The 21,057-nt window shown below is 41.4% G+C and overlaps 1 protein-coding gene across 1 annotated transcript in view; it reads left to right on the top strand.

Moving 5' to 3' along the window:
• The window catches only part of LOC109418106 (peptidylglycine alpha-hydroxylating monooxygenase), a 76,336-nt gene extending 55,607 nt beyond the window's left edge, over positions 1-20,729 (top strand). Inside the window, exons 2-7 of the mRNA XM_062854021.1 lie at positions 1,329-1,386; positions 3,820-3,907; positions 4,008-4,219; positions 14,414-14,465; positions 14,542-14,880; positions 18,751-20,729. Of these exons, the coding sequence (XP_062710005.1) occupies positions 1,329-1,386; positions 3,820-3,907; positions 4,008-4,219; positions 14,414-14,465; positions 14,542-14,880; positions 18,751-18,919 (918 nt within the window). The 3' untranslated portion in view covers positions 18,920-20,729. The remainder of the gene's footprint in view (positions 1-1,328; positions 1,387-3,819; positions 3,908-4,007; positions 4,220-14,413; positions 14,466-14,541; positions 14,881-18,750) is intronic.
• Positions 20,730-21,057: the final 328 nt, after the last annotated feature.

Raw genomic sequence — 21,057 nt, 5'->3', positions numbered from 1 at the left:
GCAAGTGACAGTTGTTATACTGAAAAGTACATCAATGAGATGTCTAATAGCATTATTTTAGATTTCAAGCTATTGATCAATTCATAAACTAAGCTAAAGCACAAGAAGTTCAAAACACAATTTCAGTTCTTAATCTGAAATTTTTAGAACCCCGGGAATTTAAAGCAAATATGGTTAACATCGAAGTGAACTAGCTTACGAATGGAGCGGACTAAGTGTGATGGTTCGAACACGTGACTAGCATGCCGAGGACCTGGAATAGAATCCCACTCCCGACAAGCTCACTAAATGTGGATTCTTCCTTTGGAAGAGAAGTAAAGCCATGGGTCCCAAAATGAACTAGCCTCCAGCTAAAAATCTAGTTAAAGAATTTTAAAAATATAGTCCTGGGCCAAAAACCTCCTAATAAGGATAAAGAAAATCAAAAAGTAAATCTTTTTTTTTCAATTTAAGGATAGATTCTTCTAACATTTTACTCGGTTTATAGTATCGGTTTTCCCTTCTCATTTGCCCTTTGTGCAGTATTGTCGTGGCAGCATTGGATAAATGCTAACTCAAGAGCGTAGCTATGGCTGTTTTCATATCATTATCGAGTGTTTTCGAGTGCTCGAAATCGATGTTAATGCCGGAAAAAAAAAATACATAATCCAGGAGAACGTCGCCACTGCGAACAAGTCTGGAGCTTTTCCTATGACGTCTTTTGCCTAAATTACGACCACGGAAACAGAAAATAACAAATATGCACATCTTCTTCCTCTTATTCGCGTAAATCCGTTTTGAAATGGTATCGTAAGTATACGGCCAGACTGTGTTCAGATTACAGAAATACATTTTGGCAAATAATAAAACCTCAGTCGTTTGAAGTAAATAACCTGTTGTATTCCCACGCCTCTGCTTTTCATGCCATTCAGGAGAATTCATATTCAAAAGCATCCCCGGCGTGGACCACCCGTTTTCCCTTTAACCATCTGCGGCGGCTGTGCTTTCCGCTCCAACCGCCTTTCGGGGGTCGCTCAAGTTCTGATTCTGAGGAACGAAAAACGCCACTTTGGGGTTCCCACGTAAGAAAGTTGTTCGCAGCTTTAGCGCGCAATAATAGCAACCAATTCTCCTTCTCGTCCTCCTCCACAACCACCTACTAATGCTGCGACAGTCATGTTGTTCAGTCGGTCTACCACCATTTGTATTTGAAAGCTTTATGGCGGGTATCAGACTTCATCCTACGTTTTCATGATCGAACAATGGCGTTACTATTTTTAGCGTTGAGCTGTATTCAAATTATTTAAAACATTCTAATCGATTTACTATTCTCTTTTTTTGTTTTGCAGAAGGAACTGTACCTCTGTACGCCCGTGAAGGTGGACGACACCAAAAGTTATTATATAGGTATAGTATGAGTCGTTTTTAAATCTGTTCTAGCTTGATCAAAACCCGGGAGCAATCAAAGATAAATGAGCTTCAAGTTTTGTCACAGATATTTGTGGTTCAAAAATCTGCAATATTAGGAGCAGAGCTGAAAATGTCATTTTAACAGATCTTCATTGCCCTACAGCTCATTTCAAAGACTGAACCTGAAAATATGGTATATGAAAAACTTGTGCGGCTAACCAGCTCTACAAGAAAGTCACGGAAACCCCGCTCTCTCTTTAAGATTGAGGGTCAATGTAATTGACTATCTTGTAAAAATGGCAATTGATATTCACCATGAACATCAATTGCCATTTTGCGAAGGAAGTCGATGACATTTACCTTTAATATTGGATATGAAGCGGTTTTCCGTGACATTCTTGTAGAGCTGGTCTAGCCGCACAAGTTTTTCAAATACCATATTTCCAGTTTCTGTCTCCGAAATCAGCTGTAGGTCATTAAATCTAGATTTGTCGAAATGACATTTTCAGCACTGATTAGAAATAAGGAGGAATAAGAAAAAATATATGGTAAGTGGGGGCAGGATGGGTCACCTAAGAAATGGATCCCTATAATTTTCTGAATATAAATCGCATTTCTCTGTATTCTACCACGACTCTCAGATACACTAGTCAGCTATGATATAAGAGTATAAAAAGGTAATAAAATTTGAAACCTGCTTCTTGACAAACAATTTTCAAAACATGACCCATCTTGCCCCACCTCATTTTAACGGGGGCAAGATGGGTCAGCTATAAGAAAACTCGATTTTCCTCCAACAAAAAATACTATATCTTCTAGTTTTTCTCTATACATCTAAGTTTCATAGACGTACAGATTACATGAAGAAAGTGTTGAAACATATCGGTAGATTATTCTCAGAACTAGAAGATTTTTGTTCGGGTAGCCATAAACGGACTTTGAAAACCTATATTTTTTGAAGGAAAATTTAAAAAATATGTTCTCAAATTTTCAGTGCTCTCATCGCTTCAATAATGTAGAATAGCCTTTCCATGAAGAATAAAACATTTTCAAAAACTATGCAAACATACCGAAAAATTAGGGTGACCCATCTTGCCCCGTCTACACAATACACGTAGTTATAGTTTATTGCATTGCTAACTGGACTGCGACAAAGTGCGGAATCTCAAATAAAAGTGCGATTTTGCATCAAATCGTTCCGGTGTCTTCACCGCGCTTATTCATCACGAGCTAATGAATAAGTGCGGTGAAGACACCGGATCGATCTGACGCAAAATCGCACTTTTATTTGAGATTCCGCACTTCATCGTCGCACTTAGGCTGACACAAATTTCGGTTTTCTCTTATGTCACCACCCCCTCGGAAAATTTTGGTCGGAATTCGACATTTTGAGGGGGGACACAAATAAATTATTAAAGAAATTTTAAAATTTTGAAGTGAAATTAGAGTCATCGAGAAAATTTCTTAACAAATCCGATGAGTTTGACGATTTTGCCTAATTGTTTGGGTAATTTTTGATCAAATACATTTATTTTTTTATCATCCCCCCCTTTGACGAGTCAAGGAGCAAAGTGACAAAAGAAGAAAACAAGATTTGTTCCGGCCTTATAACCGCGCAATGCGCAATATATGGAATGTATAGCATAAGGAGTAGGGTCTTGCACCATTTGGGCAGGTGTACCTATTTTGGGCACTTGCCTCTATAACTAAGTCAATTTCCAGCCGATTGATTTGAAATTTTGTACAGAGTTAGATACTATGCGTACCTAACTCTATACAACATATCAAATCAATCAGTTTGAAATTGACTTAGTTATAGCGACAAGTGCCCAAACTAGGTACACCTGCCCAAATGGTACAAGACCCTATAACGAAAAAATATTTTGTTTTTTTCTGTGCGAGGAACGTATAGAATTATCAAAACAATATATCACTTGTTTGTGTATCCCCGTCGCTCATCTGGGAAAATTATTGAAAGATTCAAAACATATATTGTGCGATTGAAAACGGTACTGACCCATCTTGCCCCCTGACCCATCTTGCCCCCACATACCATATCTTAAGATCCAATTTCCATCAGTGTTCCCTGTCATTTAAAATGTAACGTGATTCCTAGAGCGGCATTCGCTAAACAAACAAATTGACAGAATCTTGTGAAAAATATGTGTACTTTGTACTTTGGTTGTTGAGGGCACTGTTGCTATGACTGAATAACGGCTATCGATTCACATTCACAAAACACTGATTTGCATGGAATGGCACATCAATTGACAAAACAAGAATATCCAATCCAGCTATTTGAGGAAATAGAACCGTCACCATCATCGCGTTGAATTCCATTTCCATGATGGTTAAGTGCATTTCTATTTTTGACGCGTTAACCGAGTAATTGAATTTTGGCATCCTTCGTCCTGTTTCTTTTCCTCCCAGTGGGCTTCGAGCCTAATGCTACGATGGCGACGGCTCATCACATGCTGCTGTACGGATGCGGGGCACCCGGGTCGCAATCGGCCGTGTGGTAAGTGGAATTATGTTCCGTCAAGGATGTAATTGATGGAAATTTGCATAGTCGGTCGGGATGTGTAGCTCTTATTTTTTTCCCCTCTCTCTCTCATCAGGAACTGCGGCGAGATGGCCAAGAGTGACGACGTGAAGGAGGAAACGGGCAGTCCGTGTGGCGCCGGGTCGTCTTCGCAAATCATTTACGCGTGGGCACGTGACGCACCGAAGCTGGAGCTGCAGGATGGCGTAGGATTCAAAGTGGGACTGGATTCTCCCATCAAGTACATTGTACTGCAGGTTCATTATGCCAACATTGATAAATTTAAAGGTAAGTCTATTCACTTCTACCACATTGTCTGTTTAATTTGCTGCACAAAGCAAGTTTGCTAGCATTTTTTTTACTTTTGGACAAATGTGTCGACCTTTAGGGTCTGTTTCAATTGGAGAAATAAAAATATATTTTCACTTAAGGCGAAACTGGAAGCATTTCCTCACTTTTTGGTTTTTGATTTTTTATTTAATAACGAAGCAATATTTTCAAAATCGGTTTTCGTGCACATGTAGAGTATGGATCAAGGTATCTTCAGATTTTTTTTTGTAATGGAAAATGTTTTTCGTTTTTGCAGAAACCATTTTTGAACAAAATATCACGAAAAAATGGTTTCTGCAAAAATGGAAAACATTTTCCACCTCAAAAAAATTCAGCAGATACGTTGATCCATACTCTACATGTGCACGAAACCCGATTTTGAAAATATTGCTTCGTTATTTAATAAAAAATCAAAAACCGAAAAAATGAGAAAAAGCTTCCAGTTTCGCCTTAAACTTGACAGTTCGATAATTATTTCCTTAGGAGAACTGTCAAGTTTAAGTGTCGAACTGTCAAATTTAAGTAAAAATTAATTTTAATTCGTCAATTGAAACAGACCCTTAAATAGCATTGCTATTCTAATACAGTAACATATCCATCTCTTAAGGGCGGACGGGACGGTCGGGGAAATATCCGCCATTGCTCTGTTGCTACTAAGATGGTAATCTCAGATTCTACTTCATATTTTGCAACAAAAACCTATCACTGTGTATGCTCACTTGCAGTGCATATGCTGATTGTTTTTCAGCATCTTCAGTGCGATAGAACTCGAGATTACCATCTTCAAAATCGCGAGGCAAATTGTTAGAAAGAGAGGCAAGATAGGAAAAATAACACGGCGTCCCGTTTCACCTTAAAAGTATGTTGATTAGTTTACCCGTATGGTTTGACATTATGCATTGTACGCAGTGTATTCTGTGTATTTTCGTCTTTCGTATTTTTCAAGCGATACCGATTTGGCTGTATCGCTCAGTGCTGGATCTAAGGGGAGGGGGGGGGGGGGGGGCGGTGGGGTGCCAGGGCCCCGGGCCCACACATTTTAGGGGCCCCCACAAAACCCCTTTTTGGTTGCTATCATTAACTTTATTTTTTATATTGCTCAAGTACTGTTCGAAAACAAAGAAAACAATTTTTGCTCATCTCTCCGAGGGGCCTCCACATCCGCTCGGGCACCGGGCCCCCACAATCCTTAATCCGGGCCTCCTATTCGTTTTTGTGCATTGATTACAAAGGATATGTTCCTGCCTCGTTTGAGTATCTAGTGGTTTCGAATACGATAGGTAGGGAATCGCGCCACTTGGGCGGTGGCTTCTATATTCGTCTGTTTTCCACTATAACTCAGTCAAATTTGAACCAATTGACACAACTTTTGGAATGTGGTGAGACAGGTATAGTATCTACCCGTGTACAACATTTCAAGTCAATTGGTTCAAAATTAACTGAGTTATAGTGGAAAACAGACGAATTTAGAAGCCACCGCCCAAGTGGCGCGATACCCTATGGCAATTCGCGTAGTCAGCTTTTTCGTTTATTCGGCTGTTCGAGTCCGTATGAAGTTGATCATCAATATTAACTTCTTTTCTAGATCAGCCTAGAAAGCTGTGTAGTGTCGGTAGCGGGTGTCTCAATTGGCAAAGTATAACACTACGGACCGCCTGCTCCGGTGGTAAGAGTCCACTAAACAAGTGACCCCTAATTCAAGGTGTGATGCAGCTATATGCTTACCGTGCCTATGGGAGCCAAGGGGAGTCTAATAAAAACCTAATCGCTAACGGAGCCTGTGGAGCACCAGGGCGCCCTCCATAGTATTTTGCCCTTACTTCGCTAACCCGAGCAGTGGTGCAGTGGCCCTTGTGTTTCTCCGAAACAGAGTTGATGTACACGTGCTGTAGTCCCATGTACGGGAGCCACATTGCGAGCGAGCTCCCAGGAGCACTGTACATTTTGAGACTGTAAGCTGTGCGCCTCATTTTTCTCAAGATGTGTCTCATGAGCTCCGTCTCATGCGCTGATTAAATTAGAAAATTTCACGACAAAAACTTCCTAAACGAACGAGAATTGAAACCTTAACGTTTGCATTGAGAGTCCCTAGTCGTATCGTATAGACCAACCAGACACTTGTGTTGTGTACGGAAAAAAGTTGTTGAGGTTCTTCGTTACCAAGAAGTTGTTTTTCACCTTAGATACCAACAGCTCACGCAGCGCATGAGACGAGCTCCCCGGGAGCTATGGTCCACTGCACGAATTTATTCTGGCCTGCTTACTCTCACACGAAATTTGACGTTTGAGAGGTGCCGACACCGCTCAAACGTCAAATTTCGTGTGAGAGTAAGCAGGCCAGAATAAATTCGTGCAGTGGACCATAGGGCACTGCATTGTTTTGATTTTGTATGGGTGAAGAAACCTTTTGTAGCCCGTTTTTGCGAGGCTCAAACCTTGGCTCAAACTGCAAATAAATTTATTTAGGATCAACTTTGAGGTTATAATATTTTATCTTACAGTAAGTTTCCTTATTGCTCTCGGAGAGATTTGCTCTAATGCAGATGACGATGGAGGTTATGTGCTATCTGAAACTGTTTGGATATTGTTAGAATTTTCATAGTTAAATCACTTTATGATGCTATTGTCTTACTAGTTTCAACAGTCGCTAATTTTCTACGACTTTACGGTACTATTTAAGATCACAAAGCTAGTAAATATCTATAGAAATAGAGAAGTTAAGAATGAGTATCGATTTTCGGCAAATAACTATTAGCACCTACTACTCGACCTACTAGGTGACCGAATTCAAGTAGAAATCTTCGCGTTATTTTAACGCTCTCTTTTTGGAAGTACTATAATTGCACATTTCAATTTTTATGAATCTGGAATCTCGAATCTTCTAATTACTACGACAAATTTCCTTTCAGCTCGCGCACATTTTTCCTCGATCCGATGTCTATCAGTTTCGTTTGTTTACGTCAACATGCCTTAGCAATTCAAAGGGCCTATCCATCTTTAGTTGCAACAATGGGATTTTGACGTTTCTTGGCCTTGTTGTTTACAAAATTTCTGTAAGAGTGAGGGAGAAGGAGAGGATTTCATGCAGTGCCCTATGTGTCTAGCTCGCACCCACCAGATTTTCGTGAGCCTCCTAGCAGCGCAGCACACTGCGATTTTGAAGAGCTGGGAGATAATTTGGTGGAAGGCTCGCTGTCACATTTATGTATACATGAGCAATTCTTCATTACACCAACAAAGCTTGCCATGATAATGTTTGACAATTCACAGGTCATTTTGACAGACCACACACATGCATGAAGAATACGGATAACATATTCTACTTTATCGATCTTGTTGCCGTCCTTTTCATGCTCATTATACATCTGTCAAAATGACCTGAGATTTGTCAGTCATATTGAGGTTAGGTTCGTTGGTGTAATGAAGAATGGGAAACTCTGCTCCGAAACAATCAGCTGCTCTTTTTTAGTCTCAAGCTTGAGGCTAAATAGGGTAGTGGAGGTATTTTGGACCGGGCAGGTATTTTGGCCCCTCTAGCTGTGGGATACCCTATCGTCCATCAGAGTACCGTCTACATTATACCCCTCGATAAGGTGTCAATTGACAGCTACATCAACTCGCATAAGTGAACGCCAACCACGAACACCGGTCCAGTCGGTGTGCATATGCATTGCGTAGGCTCTACCTCTTTCTTCGGCGAACCATCGGACGAGTCGGACGCATCTCTTCCCGGCTGCGGCGGGTTGCTGCTGCCATCACTACTTCGGCTCACTGGGTGACTCTCATACGGGAGCAGAATGGCAAACTCCACACTAGCGAGTTTTATAATATTTATCACATAATCTCTACTAAATCTTGGTAAATTTTTAATGGAACATGTAAAGTATTCAACTATGTGATGACCTTTATTTTGGATGTCAGTTAAATATGCTGTTCAGTATCAAAAATAGAGAAAATGTTTTCACTTCCAATGAAACGCACGGAAAAGCACCAAAAACAAAGAAGGTGACAAATTTGTAGTCGACTTCGAAGAGGTATTTAATTTTACAAATAAATGTTTATTTCATGTAAATGTAGTTAGGGCCTTGTAAGAACTCAAAATAAACTGTTCTTAACCTCGGTGGAGCGATAATATTTACTAAAATGGTGGTTTGAGGTATGGCCAAAATATGTTCAACATAATCAGATGTGGACATATTTTGGACCACCTGTCAGATCCATCTCTCCAGTTCCTTCTAAAGGGAGAAAATATTCATGCCAATGTAATGTACTCTAAAAACAGATAAATAGAATAAGTTGGGACCTCCCGTGATCTGGGTTGTTATACGTTTGTTTCACAATGAGATTGTTGTGGGTTCGATTTGTTCTAACAACTTTTCGCCAAGTTAAAAATTTCGATTCGATTTGTGTCCTAACAACTTTTCGACAAGTTGAAATTTTCAGGTGTTCAGTCATCCAGTTTAGAGTAGTTGTCCTTCTCGGCAATCAACTGATGACTGAGACAATGTGATATCTAATGTATGTTTGACAAATTACGTATCATTCAAATTGCTTTATTTTTGATGGCCTTTCCACTCATTACAATGTGTGTGGAACGCTCTTATATTTAGCAAAATCACTAGACTTTCACACTTCTATGAAGCGTTACGTAAATTATGCATGGTGACTGACGTCATGCATAGTTAATAAATACACGTTTTGGGTAACTTTTTTCTATGAAACATCATATGCGTAAGGCGTAAAAACCGGCAATTGCAACAAAATTTCATCTTTTTTACCGTTACGTATTTTTTAAACGTTCCCTGCCTCAAAAAATGAATAGAAAAGATGTACACTTCACGTAGTTTTAACTATGTTAAAATTTTTTGCTGAGGTGGCTTTCATTTCATCAATCAATTGAAGTTTAATTTGGTGGGCCAAAATATGTGCACTTGGTGGTCCAAAATAAAATCAGGTGGTCCAAAATGGAAGCCCGAGATCCTTCAGGAGTTTTAATATTTCTTATATTTACTACAACAATTTTGAGTTCTGTTTGGCCTTTTTCGACAGAAAAAATGTTGCTCTACGCAATGCCTACTGAAATTAGCCATATTTTGAAGTGGGAACTTTCTTTTTTTCGCTGAATTGTTCATCCACTTCCTAAAGGGGTCCAAAATACCTCCCTTACCCTAGGGTGGGGTTTAAATTTTCACCTAGATGGTTTCGAATTAAGGGATTTACACAGTGTATTTCGTGTATCGTCGCCTTTGACGTTTTCCAATCGATACCGATCTGGTTTTATTGCTGCTGTTCTTCGTTGTGCTGTGATTGTAAAGGATTCAATTTTGCCTTGTTTGGATAGTGGGTATGGTTAGGATAGCTCAGATCAATCTGAAGCATAAAAGAACAGCAACGGCCAAGCTTTGCAGACTTTGCAAAATTGTACAGCCCAAGTGACCTTTGTCCAAGAACCTTACTTTCGTAAGGAGAATTTATATCTAGGAAACCTTGTGAATCTGGTGTTTGCTACTTTCAGTAAAAATGAAATGGCAAACTCGCGTATCATGCCTCGAGCCTGTGTGCTTGTCAACAACGCAATCATTGATACACTCGTCTCTGAGTTCGCCACCAGAGATGTATGTGCTGTCAAAACTGATGTATCTGTTGGAAACATCAACAGGAAATACGTCTATGACTCGGTTTATTTACCGCATGATGAACTATCCCCTACGGATGCTTTGCATACTGCACTTCAAAGGCCTTAAGGAATTGCGCTACTTGTTGGAAGTGATGCTAATGCTCACCATATCATCTGGGGCAGCTCAGACATTAACTTGAGAGTCTCCAGTTTGATGAAGTACTTAAGTAGTACAAATCTTGGATAACTTAACATAGGCAACCGTCCAGCCTTCATGGTGTCTGCCAGAGAGGAAGTGTTAGACATAACGCTTTGCTCCAGTAGAATTAGTCACGAGCTGGCCAACTGGCATGCGTCAGATAAAGAATCTTTAGCTGACCATCGCTACATCTTTTTTGAAATTTGCGAATGTTGCTTCGCAAACTTTGCGTTTCAGGAATCCCGCGTCAACCAACTGGGATCTCTACTGATTTGGTTGCGGTCAAATTTCATGGATACTCACCATCCATTGACACTCAAAGTGATTTAGATGGTGCCTTTGGAATTAGGATCGACTGTAGAATCAACTGTTTTTGGGTGGCTTTTCAGTCTAACAATTAATCAAGACAAGTACTACTTGTTTAATTCCGATGTTTCGGCCATTGGACTCGGCCTTCTTCAGGGGATATAAACTTGCACCGTCCCTCGTATTTTGCGAGAAGGTTGGCGTTGAAAAGAACTTTAAAAAGCATAGGACAATTCAACGCAAAGCTTTTTGCAACACTGTTACTATAGAATCGATTGTGCGGGCAGTAAATAGCTTTGCTCTTTTCAAATCTCCGGGAGCAGATGAGATTTATCTATTTTGCTTCAGAAAGGGTTTGATTATTTCAAACATGTTTTGAAAATAATAGTTGTTTGCAGTTTTGCTACAGGGTACCTATATTCTCAAATCTTGGCGGGAGATTAGTGTAAAGTTTATTCCGAAAGTGAGACGTGCGTCGTATGAAGAAACAAAGAGCTTCAGACCTATCAGCTTGACCTCTGTTCTTCTGAAATGCTTATGCCGTTTTTTTAACCTGGGTTGGAACTGGATTGGCGGAATATGTGTAAACAAACTTTAGTACAAGCCAGAGGCGCCAACTTGGTCAAATTATTTGGGGGGGCAAAGCCTGGTTTTTCTGATTTTTTGTATGGGACAATCTAAAAATCGTCAAATATGGGGGGGGGGCAAAAACATGCTTGCCCCCCCCCCCCCTAAGTTGGCGCCTATGGTACAAGCGAAACCGAAGTCGAGTTGGGGTTGAAACTGTGATCTCATCCAGTTCCAACCCAGGTTAGAACTGGATCCAAAACAAAACGGCATTAGAAATGCTTATGGATCATCTAATCCATGATGTTCATTTGGCCAACGTGCCTATTCATGTGAACCGACATGCTACCAATGTGGAAAGTCCACCATGACTCTTTTACATAAGGTTGTTTACAATATCGAGAAGGCCTTTGCTCAAAAGCAATCTTGCTTGGGTGTTTTCTTAGATATCGAGGGTGCCTTTGACAACGTGCCTTTCGATGCCATATTGGAAGCCGCACGTAATCATGGTATTTATATTGTCGCGCTTATCTTTTATTAGAGTCCTGCGGCGGTCGTACACTCGCAAGGCATACCGCCGCATGACAGTCGCAAGGCAAAACAAAAGAAAAAGTGTTCCCGCCAAAAACAAAAGCACGTGGGTTTCGCGAAGTGACAGATGTTTTTGAATGTATTTGTGACGAACGGCAAAAGTAGCTCAGTGGAATGAGTGTTCTTGCTGTCAAACCCCATATAGTGGAATTATATACTTTTAAATCTGGTGACGCTGTTATGATTAGTGACTGTCGCGCTAATATCAGAAGCCAGAGGCAGATAATCGCCATATTCTGATTTTTCTTGAGAGGAATAATATCTCCAATGATTTTCAATTGGATTCACCAAATGCTCAAAATCCGACATCTCTGCTTGACATTGCGTCAAGCAGCGATTAAGAAATTGATTGATGCACCAAGCGATAAGAAGAAGCAGTTTTGACATCCAAGCGGTGTGCCGTTTGCATTCATCGACCAATCCGCGACGAGGATCTCATCGACGGCACACCGCTTGGATGTCAAAACTTCTTCTTCTTTTCGCTTGGTGCATCAATCAATTCTTTATAGTCCATTTTACGAGCCGTTTTTATGAATGAAATTTTGACAGGAGATGACGTCCGAATACGTGAAAACATAGGCGCCAACTTAGGGGGGGGCAAGCATGGTTTTGCCCCCCCCCCCCAATATTTGGCAATTTTTCAATTTTCCCATACAAAAAATCAGGAAAAACAGGCTTTGCCCCCCCAATAATTTGACCAAGTTGGCGCGTCTGCGTGAAAATCGATATCATCATCAACAATGTTGTCACTTCGTAAAATGGCTCATTACACCACCAAACCTAACCTCAAAATGATTGACAATTCTCAGGTCATTTTGACAGATTACACACATGCACGAAAAAGACGGATCATTTCTACTTTATCGATCTTGTTGCCGTCCTTTTCAAGCTCATGTTACTTCTGTCAAAATGACCTGACAGTTGTCAGTCATTTTGAGGTTAGGTTCGTTGATGTAATAAATAATTGAGTGTTTGTGGATGTCCACTTATTACCGCTTTTGTGGAATCTAGTAGCAGATGCGCTATTCTTCATTACACCAACGAACCTAACCTTAAAATGCCTGACAGATCTCAGTTCATTTTGATAGATGTAACATGAGCTTGAAAATACGGCAACAAGATCGAAAAGTAGAATATATGATCCGTCTTTTTCGTGCATGTGTGTGGTCTGTCAAAATGACCTGAGATGTGTCAAACATTGTTATGGCTAGCTTTGATGGTGTAATGAAGAATTTAGACAACTTAATATGGCGGTTTTCCTACTTACAGTTTTGCCGACGACTACCTAAAATTGTTAGTTGGTATGTGCATCAGCACCCTTTCGACCTGATATTCAAGCGCTCTTCAGGTAGCTGAGGGTTGGTGTTGCCAATATGGTCTTTCGGTTAATTCGTGTAAAACGTCTGTTGTTCTTTTCACGGAAAGGCGAAACCGTAATTCTTCATTACACCAACGAACCTAACCTCAAAATGACTGACAAATCTCAGGTCATTTTGACAGATGTAACATGAGCACGAAAAGGACGGCAACAAGATCGATAAAGCAGAATATGTTATCCGTCTTTTTCGTGCATGTGTGTGGTCTGTCAAAATGACCTGTGAATTGTCAAACATTTTCATGGCTAGCTTTGTTGGTGTAATAAAGAATGGCGTCTCTTTTATTCCACCCAGCTTTCCTGAACACCACACATTGAGTTCAGAATCAAGAAAGGTTGTATAGCCTTCGGGTAATGCTGGCGAACCTTTGGTAAAACATGGGATCTACACAACTGTTGTTCGACCAATATTGGCTTATGGAAGTCTTTTGTCGTGGCAAAAGGGTGAAGTGAGAACGATCAAAACAAAATTAGGCAATCTCCAAAGGATGTGCTTAATGGCGATGTTTGGAGCTTTCTCTTCGAAAGAGTTTACAAGATAACTTTCTTATAGGAATGCGAGTAAATATAATAAAGTTATTGCATTGAAATAAATAACAAGATGAAATTACGTAGTTTGCAAGCTACTTCGAATCGTGACTCACGACGCAAGCCCTTCACGACGATTCGCTGGCTTGAATGAGTCATCCGATGTGGAACGAGCAACGATGACGATCTAGTTTTCGTTCTCGTCGTCGACTTTTTTGGTCGTACGGCGACGATTTTCAGCCCTGACTTCGATATTAACTATTCTACAAAGTTTTCCATTGGCTGAAAATACTCCTCGTCTTGTATTATGTTTTCGCTCAGAAAAGCATCGCACGCACCAACCAAAGAGCGATCGTTCCCTTCGGGTATTTAAAGTATAGGGTGGGTTACTTGTTATTGAAATCTATACGTGCCACATTTTCCTTCCAACGCAATAGCTTACCTATACGGTCCCGAGCGGAAGTCACTGAAAGCTGTCTTTTTTTTTTCTTCCTTTCTTTCCGTTAAACACGTGACCGTCATTATCGTCACGTTCTAATACCGCGCTCTCTCTCTCTCTATCATCTGACAAGAAGTGAAATCTTCCCATGAATGATTTATTGGTCCGTGGGACGTAATTTTCCTCAAACTTTCAAATGATTCCCCGGTTCCCGTGGCGCCGTCGTCGTGCGTGGCCCCGGTTAGGTCAAACGAATCTGCTCGATTTATTATTCATATTTGCACGTGGGATGGACGACGTCGCTAGAGGGAGCTTAATAGAGGAGTATGACATCTTTTGTTTGGAAGCTGCTGGGGTATAGTGGAATGTCAACAGGTGGTTCATTTTTAGTTTGAATGGACTTTAAAGTGGATGAAGATTTTCCAACTAAATCAAACCTAAAAAGCTAGGAGATCCATTCATTTATGGAAAAGTATCACATTTAATACAAGCGTGTCTTAAAAACGATGCCATTTGTTAATTTCTTTCAGATGGTACTACATCCGATGACTCTGGAATATTCCTACACTATACATTGAAGCAGTAAGTTGTTTAATAATATATGATTTGAATACTTAAATAAAATTATATTTCTTCCTCCTCTCAAAAATCCTAACAGGATGAACAAACGGGCCGGCGTGTTGCTACTGGGTACCGGGGGTTCCATTCCGCCGCATCAGGTCGAATACATGGAAACCGTGTGCAACATCAGTGAAAACAAAACGATTCACCCGTTCGCCTATCGGACCCACACGCACAGCTTGGGACGGGTCGTGTCCGGCTACCAGATCAAGATCGACCAGCAGGGCCAGAATCATTGGACACGGTTGGGCAAACGGGACCCACTGACGCCGCAGATGTTCTATCCGGTGGAGAGCACCGCACCCATCCGCAAGGGCGATCGCTTGGCGGCACGGTGCACCATGGAAAGCAATCGCAGCACGGTGACGAACATTGGGTAAGTTTTTCTTATGCTGAATTGCTGTGGGTTGTTGTCACAGGATATCAACTTTAAAGAAAACTCCGATAAGGCAGAGAATCCATTTCTAGAAGCAAAAGTGATACAAAAACTCTATTATCAACTGATAATATTTCAACTGATGGGTCGTTTTCGTCGTTTTCGTCACACTTATTGCCATATACCTACCATATCACACACTGTATCATCCTCATTACAAAGGCCGACAATGGCTTGTTCAATACGAACCTTGTAAACATGTTTGCTGATTCCCTGGTTAGCTTCAGAATTTCCTTGAGTTCACTTTAATCTCGTTGCACAAAAAGTCGCCGTCCAAGACTGTCTGCACAGTGCTATATGGTGCTCGTACCACCAAAGCTTTGTGAATGTCAGGACAGTTTCACCAATTCTTCACGAAGTACAAAATTGCCTTCCCTTAATGGGAGCTAGTCACTATGGCATGAACAGACCAACATGTGAATGTCTGATTTGTCTGCTTCAATTTGCCTTACGAAAGCAATTTCGTTGCATGTACATTCTGGTTGTCTGTGTCCTCTCTGGAGCCACCAAATAGTTGGTGGCAGTAGCTCCTCCTCTCTGGAGCCACCAACTTGTTGGCGTCGGCACAATCTTCCAATTGGCAGCACGATCGGTGTGGTGTTCCTCTTGCTGTGGGACTAGACGAAATACTTACTGATTCCAGCAGCACTCTTATCCACAGCTATCGCAATGATGAATCGACGATGATCTGGATGACGAAACTCACAATCGTTTCACGGTACCGTTATGAAGGGATACGGTATGACATTCCGTGTGAGCCAACCAACAGACTAGCCGAAACGCGTTCCTTTCGAACACCGATACTACTCACTCAGTGTAGGAGGTTCAAGAATGCGAATAATTAAAATCGAACGTTCGTGTGTGATAGCGTGTAGGCCTTTCTAGACTCATACCAACGTTCTCGCATTCGGAACCTTAACTTACCAGAGTGAGAAAAAGTTCGATAGATTCAATGATTGGGGACTCGACTAAAATCGTGTGTAGCACTTAGGCCTTTATAGACTCATGCCAACATTTCTCGCATTCGGAACTTTAGCTTACCAAAGTGAGAAAAAGTTTCACCAATCCAATGATTTTTTACTTCCACGATTCTAAGTATCAACACTTTTGAAGTGTTGAAGTGTTAAGTGTTAAGTGATCAGAATAATTTAAGCTTCGCAAGTGCAAGTTCAGCATCAAAGGAATTTGACTAGCAAAATACTTATCCGGGAGGTATCCAGTGTGGAGTCCAAAAACAAAGCTGACTGTCGTCTTTATTGATCAATCTCTTTTTATAGCCGCAGAGCCTATCAAGAATTACACATGATCTTTCCTGAAAGGATGATGGCTTCGTTATGCTGATAAACATTGTCGCTTTGCTCAACGTTTATAATCGTGGGCCCTATTTTATTGTGGTAGGTCATGATTGTTCAAATTTGATTGGGGTTTTATGATGCGGCTCGCTTGGTTAGGTGTAGGAAATGGTAGGAAAGGAATTCGATCCAAATTGTGTGGATTCAAATGTACTTCACGCTTAACGCTCATAACAATCGCTCAGTCCCACCTACCAGCATGTACTTTGTCTTAGCCGCATTCACCACCAGTCCGACCTTTGCTGCTTCACGTTTCAGGCGGGTGTACTGTTCTGTCACCGTTCCAAATGTTCTAGCAATAATATCCATGTCATCCGCAAAACAGACAAATTGGCTGGATTTCGTGAAGATCGTACACCGGCTGTTGAGCCCGGTTCGTCGCAAAACACCTTCCAGGGCGATGTTGAATAGTAGGCAGGAAAGTCCATCACCTTGTCGTAGTCCCCGTCGAGATTCGAATGAACTGGATAGTTCACCCGAAATCCTTACGCTGTTCTGCACACCGTCCATCGTTGCTCTTCTCAGATTGCTCTTATCAGTCTAGTCAGCTTCCCGGGAAAGCTGTTCTCGTCCATAATTTTCCATAGCTCTGTGCGGTCGATACTGTCGTATGCCGCTTTGAAGTCGATGAACAGGTGATGCGTTGGGATCTGGTATTCACGGCATTTCTGGAGGATTTGCCGTACGGTGAAGATCTGGTCCGGCCGTCGATGAAACCGGCTTGGTAACTTCCCACGAACCCATTTACTTTAGGTGAAAGACGACGGAAGATGAGCTGGGATAGCACTTTGTAGGCGGCATTCAAAATGATGATCGCTCGAAAGTTCTCACACATTAACTTGTCGTCTTTCTTGTGGATGGGACAGATTATCCCTTCCTTCCACTCCTCCGGTAGCTGTTCGGTTTCCCAGATCTTGACTACTAACTGGTGCAGACAGGTAGCCAAGTTTTCCGGGCCCATCTTGATGAGTTCTGCTGCGATACCGTCCTTACCAGCCGCTTTGTTGTTTTTGAGCTGGTGGATGGCATCCTTAACTTCCCTCAGCGTGGGAGTTGGTTCGTTCCCGTTCTCTGCTGCACCAACATAGTCATTTCCTCCGCTGCCATGGTCCTCCGTGCCTACATTCTCTTCGCCATTCAGGTGCTCGTCGAAGTGCTGCTTCCACCTTTCGATCACCTCACGTTTGTCCGTCAGGAGGCTCCCGTCCTTATCCCTGCAGATTTCGGCTTGCGGCACGTAGCCTTTGCGGGATGCGTTGAGCTTGCGAGTTTCCTGTGAACGGCACAGCACTTCCATTTCCTCGCACTCCTCTTCTTCCAAGCGGCGCTTTTTCTCCCGGAAGAGACGGGTCTGCTGCTTCCGCTTCTGTCTGTATCGCTCCACATTCTGTCGGGTTCCATGCTGCAGCATTGCCGCCCGCGCTGCATCCTTCTCCTCCAGAACCTCTCTGCACTCCTCGTCGAACCAATCGTTTCGTCGACTCCGTTCTACGTACCCGGTAGTGCTTTCGGCTGCGTTGTTGATGGCTGCTTTGACTATACGTACTCCAGCAGTCCTCCAGAGGGGCCACATCGAGCACACCCTCGTCCGGCAACGCTGCCTCGAGATTCTGCGCGTATGCGGTGGCGTCATTCGGTTCGTGCCAAAGAGGCCGCCGGTACCGTACATTTCTGATGATGGAGAGTTTTGGGCGCAGTTTTACAATTACCAGGTAGTGATCGGAGTCGATGTTAGCGCCACGATAGGTCATGTCGGTAATGTCGAAAAGTGCCGTCCGTCAATCAGAACTTGGTCGATTTGCGATTCCATCGAATACGTCAGACCCTTGATCTTCAACCTGCACAGTCCTTCGTCTATCGACCACCAACAACAGATCACGCACCTCTGTGTGTCGCCCATCATGATAAAAGCTGTGCCCAGCTCACGTGTGTTGCCGAAACTCTGGTAGATGGCATGATTATCTCTAAACGTTCGCACCATAGATCCTGCACAACACATTTCCTGCTACGATTCCGAACCCGCGGTCCTTCAGTATATCGGCGAGCATGCGGGTGCTCTCGATGTAGTTGAGAGATGTATTGTTCCACGTACCGAGCATCCAATCGCAAGTCTCGTTTCGTCGCGCTGTGGTCGTCGCCATCATTGATATCGGTAGACATATCTTTGTGCTCCCGTGTTCTCCGCTGTTACGCGATCCGAAACTTCCCCGGTAGTTGTCGGTTCCCCTGGGTAGTGGTCCTCTGTGGACAGAGTTGGCCTCAGTAATAATCCAACAGATTTTCTGGCGCAGTTTGACAGAACAAAAAATCATAAACATAAATAAAGACAAAACTCAAATTCTTCTCAAATTCGGTGATGCTACCAGACTACAGCAACTAAAAATCAACATTTCGGCTACCATACGTCGATTCCTCTGTATTTTAAATCTAAAGAATACTTTTTTCTGCCCTGAAACAGTGCCACCAACAATGACGAGATGTGCAACTTCTATCTGATGTACTACGTAGAGAACGACGAGCCGTTGCAAATGAAATACTGCTTCAGCAGCGGTCCTCCATATTTCTACTGGAAAAACAAGGACACCGAGCTCAACAACATTCCAGACTACGACGCAAGTCACCTGTAAATTGCGGATTTCAGTGAAACCTCCTCATCTACAACTACAAATCATATGCACTGAGAAAAAAAAAGAGCTGAAATGAAGAAGAACCCAAAGCACACACATCACTTTACATCACAAATTATTATAGATACCTGTGTAGAAACTACAACTTAAAGAGAGCAGCTAACAAGTGTATATTTCAACAAACAGAAAGTCAGAGCTAACTACAGCAGTCAAATTTTTAAACTTATCACAAACAGGAGATAAGCTCGACAAAAGAGAAATCAATCTTTCGAACCATATCAGATAAAAGGTTTTAAAAAATAGACACACCGAGCTCGAATCGCACCTATCACATACCGAGTTATAGGGAGACAGCCAAGAATCGCGTAGAAAACTCAAACCCCTCCTCGATTTTACAGCATGCTTTAGTCTAGTCAAGGAGAACGCATTTCTATATAGTAGCAGGTCTGTGAAGTTCAAACATTGAATTCAAAGTATCTTTGAACCAATCAATCTCTGGCACCGTAGCCACCACGTTGGTTCTCGGTTATTAGTGTAACTTGTTTTGGTTAAAACTTATTTATTGCTACGCTGCTTCCAACGTTTATTGTTATGCTTACTTAAATGGTTTATAAGGTGAGTTACTACTGTAGTAAAGTTCGAAAGGGAAACGAAGTGGCAAATGGAATCGATGGTACAAGAGAGAGAGCTGTGAGAAACGAACCTGGTTGAATCATTTTGAAAAGTTTATATCGTGAAACACGAAGAGAAACACTTTTTGTACTGCTGAACAGTGTTCTTTACGAACAAGAGATTTAACTTTGGGATACTTAAGCGCGTTACTTTAATAATACTTTTGATAGATCTTTTTTTGTTTTGGTGAAACCACATCAACCTTTGCTGTGAAATGGAAGACACTTTCAGGAATTGGTGTATGCTTGTACTTAAACTGATTTTTTTTGCTTTGCTTTGCAAATTAAAAGACTTGTCCTTTAAGTTTACTCATCATTATCATCCCCTCTGTAGATTTATCACCAGTCAGTCAAATCATCAGATTTTAACAAAGACAAGTTCAATTAAATCTAAACATTTTTACCCCACAATGTGTAAAAACCTAGCAAAAATATAACTTTAACACAAAGAGAATCACATGTTATGTATATCGGTGTAAACAAAAATAAAAATTTCTCATTAGTTACATGAAAACAGCAACATTCTAATCTACTACCTGAAAACCATAGCATTTTTTCAACGTCAACCGTGCAAAAGACGATGAATCTAATTCAGAAAGCACAGTGCTCTTCAATGAAGTAAAGTATATAAAACACACACACATATGATAGAGGATAGTAATACAAGAAAAATATAGTCTCACTTTTGTTGAATCCCCCTACCGAAAATCATTGGAAGACTTGAACCAACAACCAGACAGTAGAAAGTTTAAAGAACCCCATGAGAAATTCTATCCTAGGTGTATCATAATTACCTATTGTTCAGAAAGAGACACAAACACAAGCATGGCGTGTTGTTAATGCGGGATTTGATGATAACTGCTTACATTCACACTATAGGAAATAAAACCGTCAGAGCGGGATGGACGCACTGCATGAAGTGGCGCCAACTAAGTGGAATTTAGTAAACGAATGAGCCCCGGGTTTGGATCGAATGTTTGTGCAATTGGAACCGTATATACATAATATCTAATCTATTGGATATACAAACAACCTTACCGCAACAGAGCAGCCAGATCTATATATGACTACAAACAGAAAACAACGTGTATGAGGCACAATAAACAGAAAGGAAACTAGTATTCATATTCATAAGAAAAGGGGGTTAATGTTTTTCGAAGTAGTCGATGAAAGAAATTCCTTGAAGTTTCGAACCCTTAGACACGGCCACAAACCACAAATTGACAATTATAATTTCCGATCTCAGGATAATGGGGTGTCATTGGACGTTTCGTCCCTTAGTTGCGTTTTGCTTGGCAGTTGGTTATTTTGTTCACTTACTTTACTGCTGTATTCATAGCATAGGCAGCTAGTTTTGATATGGGAATTCTAATCCTAATTGGGCACTCCGATTCGGGTTTTATTATTTCTTCGTTGAGTTCTAAAAAGGGCAAAAAAACGCTTTTGTATAAATACACAGCATTCCCT

The sequence above is a fragment of the Aedes albopictus genome, chromosome 2 (assembly GCF_035046485.1).
Source record: "Aedes albopictus strain Foshan chromosome 2, AalbF5, whole genome shotgun sequence".
Taxonomy (NCBI): Eukaryota; Metazoa; Arthropoda; class Insecta; order Diptera; family Culicidae; genus Aedes; species Aedes albopictus.
The sequence above is the reverse complement of the archived record's forward strand: the minus strand, read 5'-3'. Positions and strand labels throughout refer to the sequence as shown.